At 36.9% G+C, this 21479-nt stretch overlaps 1 protein-coding gene across 2 annotated transcripts in view; it reads right to left on the minus strand.

The window, feature by feature from the left end:
- FSTL5 (follistatin like 5) overlaps positions 1–21479 on the minus strand; it is a 594131-nt gene that overhangs the window by 284635 nt on the left and 288017 nt on the right. For both annotated transcript variants that reach the window (XM_081091744.1, XM_081091745.1), the window contains exons 5-6: positions 15845–16041; positions 15–135 (exon numbers count right to left, since the gene is read on the minus strand). In XM_081091744.1, the coding sequence (XP_080947870.1) occupies positions 15–135; positions 15845–16041 (318 nt within the window). The remainder of the gene's footprint in view (positions 1–14; positions 136–15844; positions 16042–21479) is intronic.

Here is a 21479-nt window from a genome sequence, read left to right on the forward strand (position 1 = left end):
AATCTTATACTCACGGAATATTCTATAAAATTCTTCAAGAGCCAGGTGCTTGTCAGAGTTAAAATCATCGTATTTCAGTAGATCATACAAAGTACAATCTGAATGATCCTTGACAAGTTCTTCCTGTTTTATCACCTGACAAGACAATTATAACCATAAAATTCTATCTGTGTCTTAACATTTCAATAGTATTATTAATTGTACGTAATAATCAATTAATGGATCATTTTAAGTGTGCAGTTCCGCAAAGAACTGAATCTTAAAAAAAAAATCTGACAATTATCTTTAACTATCTCAAAGATATAAAGTGATAAAGTTAAGATAGATACTTGGAATTTAGTCTGAACTTTCCAATATAAAAATCTCACAGTAGGACACAGAAAATCTGAACATTAAAAGGATATTTTGTATTTTGTTCTTTTACTTTGTTCCATTTATACTGATTCAAGAAAATACCTCCACATGGAAATTGCCTCCTCTGTCTCAGTGACCTGTGTCAAAATAAAACAGGGCTCTTTTCCAACAGAACAAGTGAAATCCTTTGTTCCAACTTCTGTCCTTGTATTATTTGTGAAATACGAAGTCAGACTTTTTTTTTCTCCTCTGCCTAAACTTCTCCCTGCTGGAAGTGCAGCCGTTTGGGATTGTGCATTAACTCCCTTGGTCACAAAGGAGCTATTAAGCAAATGACTGTTTCCAGGAGCCAGATAGGATTAATGCACCGACTGATGATGAAAATCTATCCAAGCGTGGGCGGGTGAGGAAAATCATACAACTGCTTTTCTACTCTGTGCTCTGTCCTAGGGACTGAGGCTGGAGGCTTTTTATACTCCACTGGTTTTGACTATTGCCTGTCATATAAAGGAGCGCCCCAAGATTTTTCTAACATTCCTATTCATTCCGGGGAGCTGCATAGCTGCTCCATGGGTTTTCATATTCCACAGACAGAGGCCATAGTTCAGATTGCTTGGAGCAGTGCATCACAGTGCATGTTTTTTAAAGGTTATATAGTGTAATCAGAAAAAATACAGGCTATGAAGTCAGCTAGCTCTGGGTTTAGGTCCTGCCAATGCCACTTAGCAGCTCTACTGTTTCTGGAAAATTACTTAACCATCCCTCAATTAGACATTGAGGATAGTATCATCTGTATCTCATGGTTGTAAGAAACATTACACGCAAGCATACATACACACATACTAGTACATATGTGCATGCATATAGTCAGAGGCAAGACTTAACATATAGTATTCACTGGAAAAATAGTCATTTAAAGTTAAAAATACATATTGTGCTCCTTATTCAAATAATTCACTGCAGATTTCCATATCAGCGTGAGCATTTTATGGTTATGCATTCACAATGTACTATTTTCTTTGGGAGAGCAATATGTTTTTGATTTTCTTTGTATATCAATGGTAGATTTGTGATTCTAATTTCTAAAGATTCTCAGGTACCTTTAAGCTATTTTTCACCCATTTTAGAACACTTCTATCTGAAAAGTTCATTTACGCATTTTACACCTGAGTGTGGATGAGCTGTAGAGGCAGCTCTGAGGATGGAGTTTAGATGTGAGTGACTAGAACATCCAGTCCTATCTTTAGCCACCTGAGGGATAATATGCGATGGCAACATATTCACTGTCAAATATAACTTTGACAACATAATGCATTCTCTATCCTTATACATTGTATTCAGATTTCATTGGTTAAGCTCGTATTTCCTGCCTTTGAGGGGGGAGGGGTGAGAGGCGAAACATTTGTTTGCTTTAATAGATCCATATAAACAGATATTGTTGATAGCATGTATTAAACTCTACACTTGAGTACAATCCAGCTGGAGGATTAATAAAACTACCTAATAGCTTTAGCCATCTCTCCTACGAGCCCAATGAGAAAGCAAATACTGCTTTTCTACTTAGAAAGCAACAGAGCTCTCAGTCATTCTCCATCTGTTATCTGTTAGATCATGGAAAAGGACTTTTCTTGGGTAGGAGGGGAATCAGTGCCTTTGACCTTACCTCACTAGGTTCTTCCTAAAGTTCTGTAATGTTATTGTGGACATTTTAGGATGCAGTGACACCAGGTTTTAGTCAGGTGTTTTAATAATATTTTCAGTGGCTTTTATTCTCATACTATACGTAATGAGATGAAAATGGAAGAGAAAGGTGAGGGGAAATCTTCCATCATTTTCTACCTCATTTCTGTTTTAATATTTTATGCCAATTAAATCACATATTAGACCAAGAGAACAAACGTTTACCTTTTTCTTGGATGCTGGCTCTGGCATAAGACTAGCTTGATCTTGATTTGATCATGACTATAGAACTTGAGCTGGGCATTCTATTTAATGAGTGTGCAACCAAGGGGTCCAGGCTGCCTATCCCTACTTGAGCCAATTAAGCAGAGACAGGGTTGAATCATAAATGGGCCTTTATTTCAATACTGCCAGCAGGATGGGAGAGTGGCAGGTCATCCACAAAGTCTACTCTACCCCTCCCCGTAAGCCAGCTGCTTATATTGGGTAAAAGGACAAAGACGATGTGGGAAAGTTGAAATCACAGGCATGAGGAAGTAGGCACAGTAGAATCTTCACAAGCTACTGGCAATGTGGGTTGTGGGGTGGGGAAGTTGCAAAGGGCAGGCACCTCCAGGACTAGATTGTTTCAGCCAAGAGGTTGTAAATCTTTCCATGATGATAGGCAGTTCTCTGGAAAGGAGGATGGACTGCATTACGATGATAGCTCCCATGTCCCAGCGCATACAACTCTCAACCAGGTTAGAATGTGCTTTCTTTGATCAGAACACAATAATCATGGTTAACAGAGCATGACTAATATTCCTTAAAATTATAGCTAGTCCCCAATAGTCTATTTCTGTCCTAACAAGAGGGCCCTAGAAAAGCTCATGACCTAGCTAGTGGCCTTTCTAAAAACCTTGTTCATCTCTACGGGGCCATGCCCATGCACAGACAGCAGTGATTCATTCCCTCACTCATCAATATTTTAAATATGTGCTTTCATCATTTATTCCATTTTTTGCTCAATGAAATAACCTACTTAAAACATACTTCTTCATAATTTTTTTTCTTTTGTATGTTTCCTGATGGGACGTTGGTATAGCCTGGGGAGTTTCACATGAGGGAGCTACTTTCCTATGAGTTTTCAACAGCATGAAATAATTGCTTTAGATATCCAGAATTTTGATAGCCTTGAAGTGATGGGTATTTGACTATTGGGAAGAAAGCATGATAGAAAACCTAAGCAGATTTCTTTTGCTGGCACATAGCAATACATTAAACATTTTTGACACAGGGGATCCAAACTGGTAGGACTTTGATAATCCCCTGAACTTCTTTCATTTTCTGTTTGGCATATGCTTCAATAACTTACCAATCTGGGCTCCTCAAATGCACGTGTTACTTACTTTTGAACTAATAACTCATGATAGGACAGGAGTCATTGACTATTTTGTCATTTAGGTGTCTGTGATGATGCCTAGTAGGCCACTCATGATTTTATGTTTTCTACTGTAGAATAGTGAAGATGTTTCCTAAACTTGCCAGTGTTTTGATGAGTTCTTTAAGACTGCAAAAATGAAAATATTTTATACTCCTACCCCCCGCCCCACCACCAACTAAAGATCAAGAAGCATGAATCTTGGGCTCCAAATAGGTTAAAGTCTGTGACAAGACAGAAATATCAGCAGAATGTATGTCACCAAGGGAGCTCAGACACACAACATTCAAGCTATTCCCCTTAGTATTTATTTTCATTCATTTATCCCATTATCCATTCAATAGATTATTTTTGACTGTCTACCACATGTCAGACACTGTCCTAGGTCCAGAAAACAGCCAACAGAAAGACATACAAAAACCCCTCCCATGTGAAATTTACATTCCAGTTAAGGGGAATCAAAGAAACATACATGTTTAACATAGAGTATGTCAGATGATGATAAGTTATCTAAAAATAAAGCTGGAAAGAAAAATAGAAAGTGTCAGAGGTGGGTATACAAAATTGTCTCCCTGCTGTAGAGAAATGTATGCATCAGATTTTTGGAGATATGGCATGATTTGGAAATCCAAGATTATGATACTGATAGTCCTAAGAGATATAATAGCTCTGGCCAGTGTGAGTCAGTTGGTTGGGTGCTACCCTATGCACTAAAAGGTTGCTGATTTGATACTAAGTCAGGGGTGCATATATTCTTTCTGATTGGTGTTTTGGGATCCTTAGGATATACTCCTAGAAGTGGGAACACTGAGTCAAATGGCAGACCCGTTTTTATTTTTTTGAGGAAACTCCATATTGTTTCCATAGTGGCTGCACTAGTTAGCCTTCCCACCAGCAGTGTACTAGGGTTCCTTTATCCTCTTATTCTCGCCAGCACTTATTTGATCTCACTTATATGTGGAATGTAATGAACAAAATAAACTGATGAACAAAATGCATCCAGAGACATGGAAGCATGAAACTGACTGGCAAATCCCAGAGGGAAGTGGGAGAAGGGTTGGGAAGAGATTAATCAAATAACTTATATGCATATATACATAACCCATGGACACAGACCATAGTGCATTAGGCCTGGAGGGGATCAATGGGGAAGAAAAAGACCCTCTTTAATAATTTCAACAATAAAGATAAATAAAAAAAATAGAAATAGCTACCTGGTTTCATCTTTTAGAAAAAAATTAAAAAATGACAGTCTCTGCCTCCATGAAGCTAATATTCTAAAGAGGATTAGTGGGAACATGTAATCAAAAAAATAAATAAACAAGATAATTAATTTTCAACAGTGCTCCCAAAATAAAAAAGGTGAAAGAATGAATAAATAGTTAGTATTTTAATTATAATTATTTAATCATATGTAACTGATGCTACCCTACAATAGACATATTAAAAGAAAAGAACTAAATTAAAATAATTAATTTTTAAGTTATCTGTTAGGTTTTCTAACATGCCCAACATATTAGAAAACATTAAAAAATAATATAGGGCCAATATTAATTCATTTGAAAGACCAGCTAAAGAGATAAGATTAAACTGTGCTGAGAAGAAAAGTATTTTATTTTTAAGGTCTTCTATACAGCTCACAGAGGTTCTCTAAACATGCATGCCAAAAATTTAAATCCTCCTTGACATTCTAAAGAAAAGATACTACAAATAACCCTATATAATAAAGAGCTAATTTGCAAATGGTCATCATGCCTTCATGCCCTCTTGCTGGGGCTGGGGGACTTGAGGCTGCGCCCCCCGCCCAGTGGGGCTTGACGGGGGACCTGAGGTTGCGCCCCCTGCCATGTGGGGCTTGACGGGGGTGGGGCCGGCAGGGTTTGGGTCTTGTGAGATTTCGAGGTGCACGAGGGTGGGCGGGAACTTGACTCTGGGTCCTGCAGCATGCCCCAGACAGGAAGGAGATTTTCATATACATTTTACTAATTTTCTTTCACCTCTGACATGTCTATTATAGAGACAGAGAAAATAGCAATATTAAAATATTTCCCCTAATTCCCTTTTAATGTGCATGAACTTTGTGCACCGGGCCACTAGTATGTTTATAATTAAAAAAATAACAATTTTAATTTTTCAGTTGTTTTGTGCATATTAAGAACAGCATTTGAAAATATTTTAAATTAGTTAGCATTAGCCTAGGCAGTTAGTTATTAACAAAGGAAGGGAGAAAATAGAATCAGACACTAAGCCAATCAAAATAGGAAGTGGCAGCTTTGCAGCCTCCCCAGTGGGGCAGGAGAATCAGCCCCGGGAGATTCCTTTGCTGAGACATGAGCAATTAAAGCCAGGATGGCACGGGGAAGCCTCTACTAACCACTTGAGCAGTAGAATCCAGAGGACCAAACAGAACTATGAGGCATGATAGTAGGAGCTAAAATGGTGACTATAAGGGGGAGGAGTCAAGCCTGGGAAAATCTGGGAAAAGTAAGGGGTGGAATAATGGCATGAGACCATGAAAGATCCAGAAAAGGGACTGGCTATGGGGAGGTACCAGCACAGCCCCTGGAAGATACAGGAACGAGATTCCATAGTTTGAAGGAAAGCCTACTCTTTCCCAAGCCAAGGAAATGTAATCTCAGCTTAACAAAAGCTAGAGGCACTCACTCCCTCTCTCTTTCTCTTCCCTCCATAGCAGCATGTGGACCCGGGTGTGGCAGCAGCACAGGCCAAAGCACAGCACTGAAAGTGAGCCGAGGGGAACAGAGACTAGGCTGGACTACTGGAGCTTCAGATGCTGATGCTGAAATAATGGGACAGCATCTCCGGGCCCCAGCCCTCCTCCTCCTGGGCTTGGTGGGCCTGCAGCCAGGGACTTCTTTCCCTGGGAGATGGAGCTGAACTACCTGGTCATGGATGAGGCAGTGCAGCAGCCTCTTCAGGGGCACCTATGCCCTGCATGTCTTTCCACTAAATCTTGCCATTACAGCTCAAATCCTCCTAAGCCATGAGTCCGTGAAATTCATTTCCTGAGACTTAGCAAAAACTTATTTCTAGACCATAGTCTACCTCCAGCAACAGTTACTTTATGTTTCCAGATACAATGGAAACTACTGGTGTTTAATTGTAGCCCTGAGCTGCACCAAAAGAAGCAATTACAGGTTTTACCTTTCTCTAAGTCCTAATTGCTGCTGTTATTACTCTGAAATCTTTAGCACTTGAAAGGATATACCCCTTGCTGCTAAGACCTAACTACTGGCATTTCCAGTGCTTTTCTAAATCAAACCCTGGTTTCTGTGGCCTTATTTTGAATATCTGATTGGCTTATGAGTTTTTAAAATTTTAAATAGGATTAATTACCAGGGAATTTCCTGGAAGTTCTCACTTATCATTCTTTTTTATCCATACAAATGCTTATTTATTTGTACTTAATGTGTTCCCAATAAGATAGCTTTGTATCTATGAGACACAACAATTCTTACCAACCTCATAGTGTTAAATAAATATACTGACTCGACATCAGAACCTTTTTAAAAAATCTCTACAAATGTAATAAGCTTTATAAACTCAAAATGAAGATTAAGGGTCCATTCCCTATGTAACATTTCTAACAATTTTTAAAGAAAATTGTTATACATGAGGAAATTGCAACACCATTGCCATGCCCATACTGTTAGCTTAAACATATCTGGTCTTATGTATGCCTGCTTTTTATTTAATTTTGTAAATGTAGTCACATATGGTAGTCATTGAGCAAATGACTTTTTAAGTCAAATATGTATACTATAATAATCTGAATCCTGTGAACAAGTAGTTCTTTTTATTATTTTAATAAAGAGTTGGCATTTGTGCACATTAGGGAAATATTTCATTCTAATATGCAATCCTAATGTGAATTGGCTAATTAAGATGACAGAATCTAAATGAAGAAAAAGCTAAATCAATATACTTGATACAGATGCTTATTTAAACTCAGAATCATGAGAGAATGACTTTGCTTACTTAAATTCTATGGGTGGTTATTTTATGAAATGAGGAGAGATGTAAGGAGCAGATTTTCCAAGCTGCCAGTAACATTTCACCCCAAGGACATTAGCCAGGCTAGTGTAGCTCAGTGCTTGAGCATCTACCTATGAGTCAAGAAGCCACAGTTTGATTCTTGGTCAGGGCACATGCTCTGATTGCAGGCTTGAACCCCAGTATGGAGCATGCAGGAGGTAGTCAGTCAATGGTTACCTCTCATCATTGTTGTTACTCTCTCTTCCTCTCCCTGCCTCTCTGAAGTCAATAAAAAGATTTTTTTTTTTTTTTTAAAAAGAAGGCCATTAAATTGAGGCAACTCTAATGCAGAGGTGCCTAGACAAGCAAACAAAAATCTAAGCCTAGAAATTCCTCAAGGTTATTAAATGGAAAACCAAGGAAATCCAATCACAAACAGCCATTTGGTTAAACTACAGCCAATCAATAATCTCCTTAGTTTGCTCTTGCTTTTTCTCTATAAAAATTATCCCCCAATTACCCTCTGTGAATTGCTTCTAACCACTTCCAGTTTGGCTGACCATTTTGAAATAACCTTTATTCAAATAAACTATTAAAATTTTTATATGCTTTAGTGTATCTTTTAACTAGAGGCCCAGTATACAAAATTCTTGCACTGGGGGCAGGTGTACCTCAGCCCAGCCTACACCCTCTCCAATCTGGGACCCCTGGGGGGATGTCCAACTGCCAGTTTAGGCTTGATACCTCTCACAATCCAGGACTGCTGGCTCCCAACCACTCAGCTACCTGCCTGCATGATTGCCCCTAACTGCTTCTTCCTGCCAGCCTGATAACCCCCTAACCACTCCCCTACCAGCCTGATTGATGACTGACCGCTCCCCTGCTGGCCCGATTGCCCCCAACTGCCCTCCCCTGTGGGCCCAGTCGCCCCCAACTGCCCTCCCCTGCCAGCCCGGTCACCCCCAACTGCCCTCCTCTGCCACCGTAGTTGCCCCTAACTGCCTTTCCCTGCCAGCCTGATCTCACCTCCAACTGCCCTACCCTGCCGACCTGGTCACCCCTAACTGCCCTCCCCTGCAGGCCTGGTTGCCCCCAACTGCCTGCCCCAGCTGGCCTGGTCGCCCCTAACTGCCCTCTCTTGCCAGCCTAGTTGCCCCTAACGGCCCTCCCCTGCCGGCCCTCTTGTGGCGGCAATCTTTTCACCACATGGGGGCAGCCATCTTGTGTGAGAGCGTGATGGTCAGTTTGCATATTACCTCTTTATTATATAGGATCGTGCCAACAAACTCAAGGATGCCATTGAAGCAAGTGATGTCAGCCTGTGTATCACCTCATCTTATCCTGTGAATCAAATTTATAGGACCATAAGGCAAGAAATAGTTATCCATTCTCCTCTAAGTTTAGACAAATTCCTTTGTGCTTCATACCCTAGCCTACCTCTGCCGCCCTATGATATCCAAGTCTCCTCATATGGCTGTGCACATTTCCCAATCTTACCCAATCTCTGTTCCTTTCCAACTCAAACCCATCATCATGCCCTCTGGGAAACTGGCTCTCTGATAAGGAAATTTTCTTTTGCCAAGTTCTTCACCATATTGACTTTAAAAGATCCTGGCAGTTCCTTAAGAAAACATTTGTCCAATAATTTTAACAATTGGAGGATAACTTTTCTCTCAGATCCATTCCATCCCATGTAAGGAATGTAATAAATAACTACATGCCTCCCTATTGGCACTTCTTGATTACAATATTTCATCATTCTAAACCAATCTTCACCAGATGATTGATTGATAGGTAGATAGATAATAGATAGATAGATAGATAGATAGATAGATAGATAGATAGAAGAAATGATTGATACATAGAGCCTACTCTTTAAAACTAAGGTCATTCAGCTACATGATTCTCTGTATTCTCATCCCATAATTCAAGAATGGATAAAGCTCCTGATTCACAATATTTCTGCCCACTTTTATTTAGTCTTTCAATATTCCTAGTGACTTCAATATCTGTGTAAATAAATGACGCAGAGGAGTTCTATGATCCTTTACATAACAAATGATCATTAACCTTTTATCTTCAAATGACCTTTTCCTACATGCCAGCCTGACAGGCATTACACGTTCGTTTGTTTTAGAAATATTGTATCTACTTAAGACCACAAATGTGCTATTATGGAGCTGAGTGCCTGACCACACTAGTCATATATACCACCCTTAGGGGAGATACCAGTTGTAGTATGTATGCATTTTTTTTATTGTGATGAAAAACATGTAACATACAGTTTTCCATCTTTCCCCCCTCCCAATTGTAGTTCACATTCAATATTATTCTGTATTAGTTTCAGGTACACAACATGGTTGTTAGACAATAATATCCTTTACAGAGTGGTCCCTCTGATATTTCAAGTACCCCCTGGCCTGTACATAGCTATTATAATAATATTTTTCTTCCATTGATCTCTCCCCAGCCACTCCTACTTCCCAGCACATGCCCTCACCATCCTAGTGTCTGTGTTCATTTGTAATGCTTATATGCATGCATACAAGTCCTTTGGTTGATCTCTTACCCCATCTCCCACCCCCAACCCCATTCCCACCCCACCCCCCTTTCTCTCTGAGGTTTGACAGTCAGTTCTATGCTTCTCTGTCACTGGATCTATTTTTGTTCATCAGTTTATGTTGTTCACTATATTCCACAAATGAGTGAGATCATGTGATATTTATCTTTCTCTGACTGGCTTATTTTGCTTAGCATAATGCTCTCCAGGTGCAAATGATAAAATAGTTCCTTCTTTTTTATATCAGCACTAGAGGCCCAGTGCACAAAATCTGTGCAAGGGGTTAGACCAGGGGAGGGCAAACTTTTTGACTCGAGGGCCAGAATGGGTTCTTAAACTGGACTGGAGGGCCGGAACAAAAGCATGGATGGAGTGTTTGTGTGAACTAATATAAATTCAAAGTAAAAATCATTACATAAAAGGGTACGGTCTTTTTTTTTTTTTTAGTTTTATTCATTTCAAACGGGCCGGATCCGGCCCGCGGGCCGTAGTTTGCCCATGGCTGGGTTAGACCCTCACAGCCCTGGCTGCCTTGGCTGGCTCTCACAGCCCCTCACAGCCCCTTGCAGCCTCGTCCGTCCTTTGCAGTCCTGGCTGCCTTGGCCAGCCCTCACAGTCCTGGCTTTGTCCAGAAGGTCATCCAGACGGTCATCTGGAAGGATTGTCCAGATGGTCATTCTGCTGTTTGGTCTAATTAGCATATTAGCTCTTTATTATATAGGATAGTATTCCATTGTGTAGATATAACACTGTTTTTTAATCCATTCGTCTGCTGATGGGCACTTAGGCTGTTTCCAAATCTTAGCTATTGTAAATTGTGCCACTATGAATATAGGGGTGCATATATCCTTTCTGATTGGTGTTTCTGATTCCTTGGGATATATTCCTAGAATGGTATTACTGGGTCAAATGGAATCTCCATTTTTAATTTTTTGAGGAAACTCCATACTGTCTTCCACAGTGGCTGCACCAGTCTGCATTCCCACCAGCAGTGCACAAGGGTTCCTTTTCCTCCACATCCTCACCAGCACTTGTCATTTGTTGATTTGTTGATGATAGCCCTTCTGACAGGTGTGAGATGGTACCTCATTATTGTTTTGATTTGCATCTCTCAGATGTTTAGTGACTTTGAGCATGTTTTCATATGTCTCTTGGCCTTCTGTATGTCCTCTTTCAAAAAGTGTTTATTTAGGGCCTTTGTCCATTTTTTTATTGGACTATGTATTTCCTTTCGTTAAGTTGTATGAACTCCCTATAAATTTTGGTGATTTAAACGCTTATCAGAGATAACATTGGCAAATATGTTCTTCCATGCAGTGGGCTTTCTTGTTGTTTTGTTGATGGTTTCTTTTGCTGTGCAGAAGTTTTTTATTTTGATGTAGTCCCATGTGTTTATTTTCTCCTCAGTTTCCATTGCCCTATGAGTTGTATTGTTAAAGATATTGCTACAACATGTGTCTGATATTTTGCTGCCTGTGGTTTCCTCTAAGATTTTTATGGTTTCCCGTCTTACATTTAAGTCCTTTAATCATTTTGAAGTTATTTTTGTGTATGGTGTAAGTTGGTGGTCAAGTTTCACTCTTTTGCATCTTTCTGTCCAATTTTCCCAACACCATTTATTGAAGACACTATCTTGACTCCATTGTATGCTCTTGCCTCCTTTGTGAAATATTAATTAAGCATACTGGCTTTGATATCATTTGAAATGCATATTGCATCTTAATCTTTGTTTATTTCTCTTCAGTTATAACCTATTTAAACTCTTCCAGATTCTCAACTGTAAATGAAAAATCTACCAGTGTTCTAACATAAATTTTATCAACTTAATAAAAATGCAGGTATTTTGAGAGTTCAAAATTTCACTTTGTGATAAATTTACATTTTATTGTTGGTTATTTCCAACATACAAAAATCAGCCTCACATTGGAAGACTCAATGTTCAGTATCAACAGTCCCATCAATCTGGAATGGTGAATAGGTGGATGGACTGGATCTATTTCTAAAACTAATTGGTTTATTTTAGCAAATATTTTCTTGCTATGACAATCTGTTAACTGTGATATTAAAGATCTTACCTCTATATCTACTGCTTCTGTTATGTCTTTTTTCTCTCAACTAGACAGGCCTCTAGGTTCTAAGTTACTTGAAAATCTGCAAGAGCAACTCTAGAATATGTATTAATTATGTGGAGCAAGAATCAAATATGTGCAGCCAGCTTTCATGCTGCATTTATAAAACCTCAAAGTCCAATTATGATCTTTAATTTTTACTTGTCACTGGCAGTATCATGGGTTGCATGTTACATTTTCTGCTAATAATAGCTTGTAAATTATTAATAGACACCATTAAGATCCTTTCCCTCTTAACTCAAAATTAAATTGTTTAAATTTTATATTAATTTATGATACATGTTTCTAAGTTTATGAGTAAAGTTTATATGTATTATCCTATATAATAGAAGGGTAATATGCAAATCGACCCGACAGCAGAATGACTGGTCCCTATGATGCACACTGACCATCAGAGGGTAGACACTCAACGCAGGAGCTGCCCCTTGGTGGTCACAGTCAGAAGCCCTGTGCCAGGCTCATGGCTGGCAAGCACAGTGGCAGTGGTGGGAACCTCTCCCGCCTCCGAGAAAGCACTAAGGATGTCAGACTGACATTCTTTGGGGAGCAGGCCTAAGCTGTCAGTCAGGCATCACCCGAGGGCTCCCTGACTATGAGAGGGCATGAGCTGGGATGAGGGACTCCCCCGCCCCCAAGTGCATGAATTTCATGCATCGGGCCTCTAGTTTGTTATAATATGACATATAGGTTCTTTAAAATCACTTGTAACTTAAAAATACACAAGCCAAAAAACATTAATTGTGGTATAAATAACTAGAAATTTATTATATCTTCTCCAGAGTGTCTGTTATAATTGATTACTCTTTTCATAATTGATTGTGGATAGATGAGCTACTAACATTTCCAATACTGAGTGCTGAAGGAAAGAGTGACTTATGTGGTGTGGGATGTGTACGGAAGGAAGTCAGTAAACATTGTTGTTAGTTAGGAAGTTAGACATGAGTGGCTGGAGTAGGGCCTGCTCTGGGGTCCGAACAGGGCTCTCCCAACACTGTTTTCAGCCCAGCAGCCAGAAGACTTCCAGCAGGCAGGTGCAGAACCAGCCTGTTCTTGGCACAAGCTCAAAGGGAAATGAATGACATGATCTCAATGCTACCTTTCTAGGGTCTTAGACTAATTATAATAAAATTTACAATGTGATTTTTACACCTCTTCCCCCTTTGGGTTTTTCTGTATGCATTATGGGTAAGGACATGCACAGAAGAAATATAGTTACATAACCCTTTTCTGTCAGTTACCCCTGAATGCAAATAAATAAGTCTCCACCCAGAAAATTCTTCATTTAAACCATATAAACCAGGAGTTCTGGACCATTGTCTCTCTTGACTAGCCTGCTCCTCGTTTGGAGTGTATCTTCAATAAATCCCACTTTGCTTTGCTTTCATTTTCATTGACCTTAAAATCTTTTCTGGGTTGATGAGACTAACCGAGGTCCCAGCTGGCAACCTCAATCGGTAACTCTACCTTTCTAGATTCTTGCTTGCATGTACTTCATAGATGGCCAAGAGACCAATGGAATTCTGAAGATAATCTCTGCTCTCACATCACAACTTTCAGATGAATTAGAAGGACACTCTTCAGACAATAAAGGAAGTTACAATCAAAGGTCAAAAAAGCTAAAGTAAACTTTAGATCAGATGAACTTTATTACCTATTGAATTGTGTTTTTCCAAAATATATATGGAAGTCCTAACCCCCAGGACCTCAAAATGTAACCTTGTTTGAAATAGGGTTGTTAAAGATGAAATTACATAACTTAAGATGAGGTCATGTTGAAGTAGAGGCGGCCCTTATCCAGTATGACTGGTATCCTTTTAAGGAGAGGCAAGATGATGTGAAGGCAGGCACCCAGAGAAGGCAATGTGACTATGGAAGCGGAGACCGGAATGCCTGGTCCTCCCAGAAGCTGAGAGAAGGAAGGGAAATCCTCCCCCCAGGGGCTTCAGAGGGAGCATGGTCCTGCCAACCTTGATTTTGGACTTAGAGACTGAGAGAGAGGTTGCTTTCGCCACCCAGTTTACTGTATTTTGTTATGGCCACCCTAGGAAATGAATACAAACTTAAGATGTAGCAGACATTTCAAACATGTACAGATGAAGGGCTGCCACTGCCATTCTGTAATGATTAGGAATTTTCCTTTTGGATTTAGATGTGGGTATTATGATAATAACAGGATTTGGTCAGATCATATTTTGTACCCAACCCAATGATTACAGAGGTATAAATGTTAATAAAACTAAAAATATTATTAAAGTAAGGAATAAGTACAAAACAAAACCACAATATAGCAATATGTCAGACACATACAGGTCAAGATGGCATGCCTTAATTATACATTCATTTTAATATAATTATCTTGTTATATCTTATTAATATAAATATAAAATTTTAAAGTGTTTCATCCTGAAAACTAAATCATAGTGTATATAACAACACAGAGTTTAATTAAAAGTTTTCTAATTTTACCCTAAAATTCCAGAGTTCAGTTGCTTTAATCCTAGTTCCTGGGACTTAATGACTACTCAATAAATGTAGGCTGAATTTAAAAAGATAATGAAAATGATATATATTTTAATTAACTGGAATGACAAGAACTATAGTCAACTTGCTCACAAGGTCACTTTAATATGAAGTCTCTAAACTAAGTTACATATTCCAAAGCTTAGAAATACTTTCATGATAAGACCAATATTCTATAATGTCAGATTTTTAAAAAATAAGCCATGTAATTAATGATAAAAGATGAGTGATATAATTTTATGGAAATATACTATTGATTTCTTTTTGAAAACTATATTAACTGCTATCCACAGCAGCAAAATATACCTCCAGATACACTACAGCAATAAGTCAGCAAAATTCCTTAGTGTTATCATTTTCCTAGACACTCTAGATTGGCTTTTTCTCTCTATTACCTCTGGAAACCTGTATTTATTTCTGGAGAAATTGCATAACCCTTCTTTTACATTTCCAGTACTATCCAGAACCACTTTATATTCGTTAAAGAATAAGTTATTTTCAAAGCAAATAATAGTCTACCAGTCTGTGACACACACGTAAAAATATTTCTATTTTTTCAAATGGTTCATATAAAGAACTTTTGTTTAATAATATATTCTATTTAATAACAAATTTTCTTTTCCATGTACCATTTATGCAACAAATTTCTAAGAAATGAAATTTAATAATGTGGACTTAATATTAAATAAAAATTAAAAATATTATAATTGAGCCTTGATTATTGAAAAAGTACTGGAGTATGTCCCTAATTCAATATTATCTTAAATCATTTATTCACATTATGTTATAGAGGCACTCAGTTGCTGGTCAATAGTTCCATTGAATACTGAATAAACAAGGTTTTGTTGGCTATGGAAAATTAAACATTACAAAGACTCCAGAATATACCTGAAGATATCTTATAAATTCTATAAAATAGAGAACTGGTAATTCCTTTATGTATTTAAGGTATAAAAACCTCATTTTTTAACTGTAAAAGATAACATAAAGAACATAAAGTTGCTTTATATTAACATTGCTTATAGAGTAGTCAAAGTTTACATTCAAAATGTTGTATGTCCACACTCTCAAATAATATAGATTAAATATACATTTTATTAATATAAAAAGTCCACACAAATGTATTGTCCAAACATTGTATATGCTATATTTAAATCAACTTCTTAAGTTAATCATTAATCATACCTGAGTTAGTTCATTCATATCTATAAGTCCGTTACTGTCAGCATCAAAATATTTAAACATTTGATCCACCAACAACTTCTTCCGAGATATGTCATCATCGTTAGGGTTTTCATTTTCTCGTGTAATATATTTTTGCTTTTGTAAATCTAAAAGTATGCTTTTCATCTTGCTGTATTCAGTGGCCTTGCAGTTATCTCCTGTAACAAAAGAACTAAGTTATTTTCAAAGCAATATTATGGAAAACAAATCATTTCTTTTATTAATGTTTAGAAGCTGGTACCTTATAGATGCCATACTTTGTACATAATTTTTGTTTCTACTTGGTATAGTTTACAACTTGTGCAAGAAAAAAATCAGGCTATTTTCATGGCAGATTAGAAAAATTTTGTCTGTATCAAACCTAATAAGAATATATTTAGTGTGTATTCTCTCTATGCCTAAGGCATTGGTTCTATGAGGTACATAGAAACACATGGTAGCTCTCATTGGCTCCAGTGCTTAAATATATCTTCGTTTTAATCCTCATAATACATCCCCATATTGATAATTTCACAGGTTTTGAACATAAGGCACATGAAGATGAAATGGCTTGCCCAAGGCCAGATTAGGTTAGATTGTGCTGAATTTTGCCCTTAAACACACACACATATATATGTGGCTCCCAAATACTATAGCACATTTTTAACTGGATATATGTTTATAATATTTGGGCTTGTTTTGAAGAAATTTATATGTGTGTGTATTTACATTTTTTCTTAATTCTATTTATAATGCAACTAAGCTCATACTTGTATTCTTCCCAAAGTATTGTTATTTTTCATCTATTCATTTATTTTTCCTTTTAGAATACTTAGTGTGTATAATATATGTATTTGCATTTTATATCTTAAAGTCTTAACTTTTCAAATTTCATCTTCATAACTAAAATATGTTTATTAAAGTAGCAATGCATTACATGTTTTTCATATCTCCCATAGTATAACCATAGGAATAGTGGGAACATCACTGTTAATGAAAATAATTGCTTGACATAATTTTTTCAAAAGTAATTACAATCCTTCTAAAATCTTCACATGATTATTTTACAAAGGATTTTACTTACAATGGACTCATACTGATGTCTTCATAAATAGTGCACTAAAATTAATTGCATATCATTGAGACCAAATGTGATATAAACTACATTACAGAAAATACAGTTTATAATGTAATTATAAATGAAAAAAATGGGTATCATAATACCTAAATAGTTTGTATGTCATATTTTAGGGGGAAAAGATAACTTATATTTGTGGTCAATGTTGACAATTAGGATTTGACAGAATCTACAGTTTAGAAAGAAGGTTTCTAAAGAATTTTAAATATAGATCTAAGCCTGGGTTGAAAAGCAATATTTGAAGTATCATTCTCTTTTAAGATAAGACAGAAAACAACCTCTGCTGGAGAATGAGAGACTATCTTATTTTTCAAAGACAGTGAAAATGACTACTGTTGTTCATCAATTTTATTGTTAAGCAATCTTGTCAAGAACTTCATTTTTTTGCAAAAAAAATCTAAACTTTGTGCTGCAGATTAAGTCAATTTTACATTATTCTGTTTTCAATATAGAAAAATAATAAGAATATGTTTTAGCAATAAGAATAGCAAAAGAATCAGACACAGGAGAGAAGTAATCAAATCCAGAGGGATAGGTAGCAATTTTGGTGTCCATGAAAGTGGCACAAAAGAAGCCTTCAAATATGTATGTAGGTGTGTGTGTATCCATGTGTGTGTGGGTGTGCTTCAGAAATAGAGAGAAATGTGTGATGAAAGAATGTGGAAATGATAATAGACCTTTCCAATATCCCCACCTGGGATTTCGGTATTTGACCTTGCATCTTTATGTCCTTTCATTTGACTGAAGGTGAGGAGGTGGGAGGTGGGATGAGTTTGCAGGGGCTGACCTGTGATCATAGGGACTGAGGAGGTCAGAATGTCGATGAGAGGCAGATGAAAAATAGAATTAAAATGCTGAAAACCTTTTAAACAACATTTAAAATTTAGGGAAGGGAATACAATTTGGGTTGTTGCACTCAAATTTCGATCAAATCAAATAATGTATCATCATGATGTTCTCTATTAATACTTTTGTTTCCAAACTGAAAGTTTCCTAAGTCCAAGCATTGAGGTATTTCTGGAAATCCAAAGAAAATAAAAATAAAAAAAAACTTTGAAGTTAAGGCATACATATTCTATGATAATGTAAGATAAGCAGTCGTAAACCTATGTAAAACAGCGTAATTTAAGTCTTAATAAAAATCTGTCACAGATTTTTTTTAAAGTAATAAATAGATACATCTGTTATTAATAATAGATTACTTGTAATGCAGGCTTCCGATGTACTAGGGACTCTGTATCTATTAAACCACTTAACTCTCACATTAATCCAAAAAGATAGATAATATAATTTTCACCATTTTACAGATGACAAGCCAAAGCACAGAGAGATTATATAAATGGTTCAAAGTTACAGAGCTAGAAAGAAACAGAATGATTTTTACAGAGACAATATCTTTTCTATCCTTTATTCTCTACTTCTCATCTTCAGAAATGAGTTTTAAAATCAACTTATACACAGATTCAGTAAGTTTGTCCAAGGATTATTGGTAAAGTGAAAAATAAATATAATAATAAACTCAAGGCAATATCACTGCTTAAATTACGGTATAGAAAGCAGAACTCACAAAGAAAAAAAAAAAAGTAGTATCTGAGATGTAGGAAAACCATAAGAAAGTACCGAAAAAGAGGGAGCTAAGGGGAAAGAACTTTTCAAGAAAGAGGGTCTGATGAAATGTCAAATGTTTCAGAATAGAAGTTAGATAAACAATAAGACATTCCCATTATATTGCTTAGAGATGATGAATGGCTTTACAGAATAATTTCAATAAATAACTAGAGCAGAATTCATAGTACAATGGGCTAAGGAGTAAGGACAAAGTGCGGACTGGGAAATATTAAATAGTTCCTGTCCTTTCAGTAAGTTTCAATGTGAAAAAAAAAAGGACCAGCATTATTAATGAAGAACAACAGATGTTTAGAAAAATAAACATCAATGGATATGTAGAAAGCGTGTCCTCATCCAAGAATAACATCAGGCATTTTTGTTTATTAGCTTCTTTGGCTGGATTCCTTTCTCAACAGTCAATGGCTGTGCTAGCTTGGAGTAGCTCAGGAAAAGAAATGCTTTCCTGACCACTCCTTCTTTGGGGGAACAGGAAGGAGCTGCTCTGCTGAGCCTGCCCCAGACACCGAGAACAAGACAGAAGAGGTCCCTGTGTGGTAGTAGCCATACCATCTTTCTTCCTATGACACTGCCTCTCCGCCAACTCTCAACGCAGTGTCATTCTACCTGGGGTGTTAAAATCCACCTTGTGGAACCTGGAAAGATGAAGAAACTCTTGACATTCAATGATCCCACCCTGTGTAGCAGGCAGTACATCTCCAAGTCTCCATGGAACAGAGAATTACATTTTATATATCTGATAGTACAACCATCAATTTTGAGTACATAAGTGCTAAGAATTATAGATTATATACATATCAATTATGCTTACTATGTTTTTCAAAGGCTGTAATTTGTTCCTATCTCTTTGAAATTATACTTGTATCCTTCCCTCCCATCCATCAGTAGAATATACCAATTCCCTTCAATGCAAAAATATTTAAACCTAACTATATAAGAATTCCATTTTTCTCTTTTAACATTTATGTTTAGAATTTGATTAATTTGATTCTTGTATAAACTGAAATCTTAAAAATTCAAAGAATAAAACTTGGATACCTTTCAGTGCCAAGTCTATTCATTATTGGAATATATAATGAAACTATTTTGTTCCTCAAACCTGGCAATAACTAATAGAATTATTTTTCATATTTTTAGAAAAATATTTTGTATTTATAGCAAAGCAGTAAGTCAAAATTTAGTATAAAGATTTAATTAGCTAATATTAATTAAATTTAACATAGAAAACTATTATCTTCATATTAAGGTGTAGGTTGCTAAACTATGTGTAGAATCATTGATCAGCTGCCTCCTGCTTGCCCTCCACTGAGGATCGAGCCTGCAACACAGACACATGCTCAGATCAGGAATCCAATCATGACCTCCTGGTTCATAGGTTGATGCTCAACTACTGAGCCATGCCAGTTGGGTTACAGGACATTTTTAAAATCAATAAATATATTTTATGAGAGATATTCTTTTACACTTCCCCCACTCTCTCCATATACAAAATTTGATTTTGTTTAATTTATTATCTCCTTAAGCACTGTTGAAGAAAAGTAAATAATTAAAAACAATTAATTCAATTGCAATGCTTACTCATTAATTTCTGAAATGAATCTTCTTGGAAATAAAAGTATTTTGAGTTAACCATTCATTGTCCAAGCACTTCACTACTTATGATGTACTTTTGTCAGTTATATGGCACATTGACAACTGTAAATTTATATAGTAGGCTGTAGTAAAAAAGAGTTTGATTTTCTAATTTGGCAAATGTGATTATGTATTCTAATTTCAATAAAGGTGCTCTAATAATCAAGTCACTTTGCTCTCCTAAACCTAGGAAGACATGAGCATAAATGTTTTTAGGGGCAAGATTAGGCACTCTATCCTGTGTTTTCAACTACATTCTTCAAAGCTGACACACTTGGGAGTGAGTGTGCAACTTAGCTATTACTCAGTTACCGCTTATCATCCTCCCAAACACAGTCACATACTATAAAGTAAACATGCTGAACATGCTAACCGAAAACACAATAAAATAAAATAGAACACAGTATGATGGTGAAATCAATAACGTAGATTGCTCAAAAAAAATTAAAAAATATAAATTTATCTTACCAGATGTAAATACAACTTACAGTATTCATTATTATAACTAGTCAAATTTGTTATTTTGATGGTCAGTGAACTTACCAGTCTTTATGTCACTATCTTTAGAGTAAAGACCTAGAAAATATGTGCTTCATATGAAAAAGCACACCTCTTATAGAATATATAACAGCTAATGCTGTTAAGGAGTGTATGAATTAAGTTTTTTCTAATCATTTTTTTTTCTGCAACCTATGTACAAATATTTTGTACATGATATGTCAGACCTTCCATCTTTTTGCAGTCCTACAATTGCTGTTAAAATATAAGTGCATATTGCCCTACATATTACATGGCACAGATCTTATTGTTTTTGTGGTAGACTGTGTGTTATAGAGTTTTAAGTTTTGATTTCTACTACCTACTTTATATTAATTCTAGGAATAATATATCTATATATATAAAAGCCTAACTGACTGGCCCACCAGCTGACTTGCTGACCGGTAACTATGACGTGCACTAACCACCAGGGGGAAGACACTCAATGCAGGAGCTGCCGAGCTGTGGTGACTTGGCAGCTGCAGTTCTCAGGTGATGCAGAACCAGAGAGGAGGGAGCTCGATTCTGGGGCGTGTCACCCAAGAACCACCCTCTTGCAATCCAGGACCCCTCAAGGGATGTTGGAGAGCTAGTTTCGGCCCAATCCCCGCAGGCCAGGCTGATGGACCCCACTGGTGCACAAATCCATACACTGGGCCTCTAGGATATATAAAAGCCTAAATG

Source organism: Myotis nattereri, assembly GCF_964212035.1.
Source record: "Myotis nattereri genome assembly, chromosome: 5".
In the NCBI taxonomy this organism is placed as follows: Eukaryota; Metazoa; Chordata; class Mammalia; order Chiroptera; family Vespertilionidae; genus Myotis; species Myotis nattereri.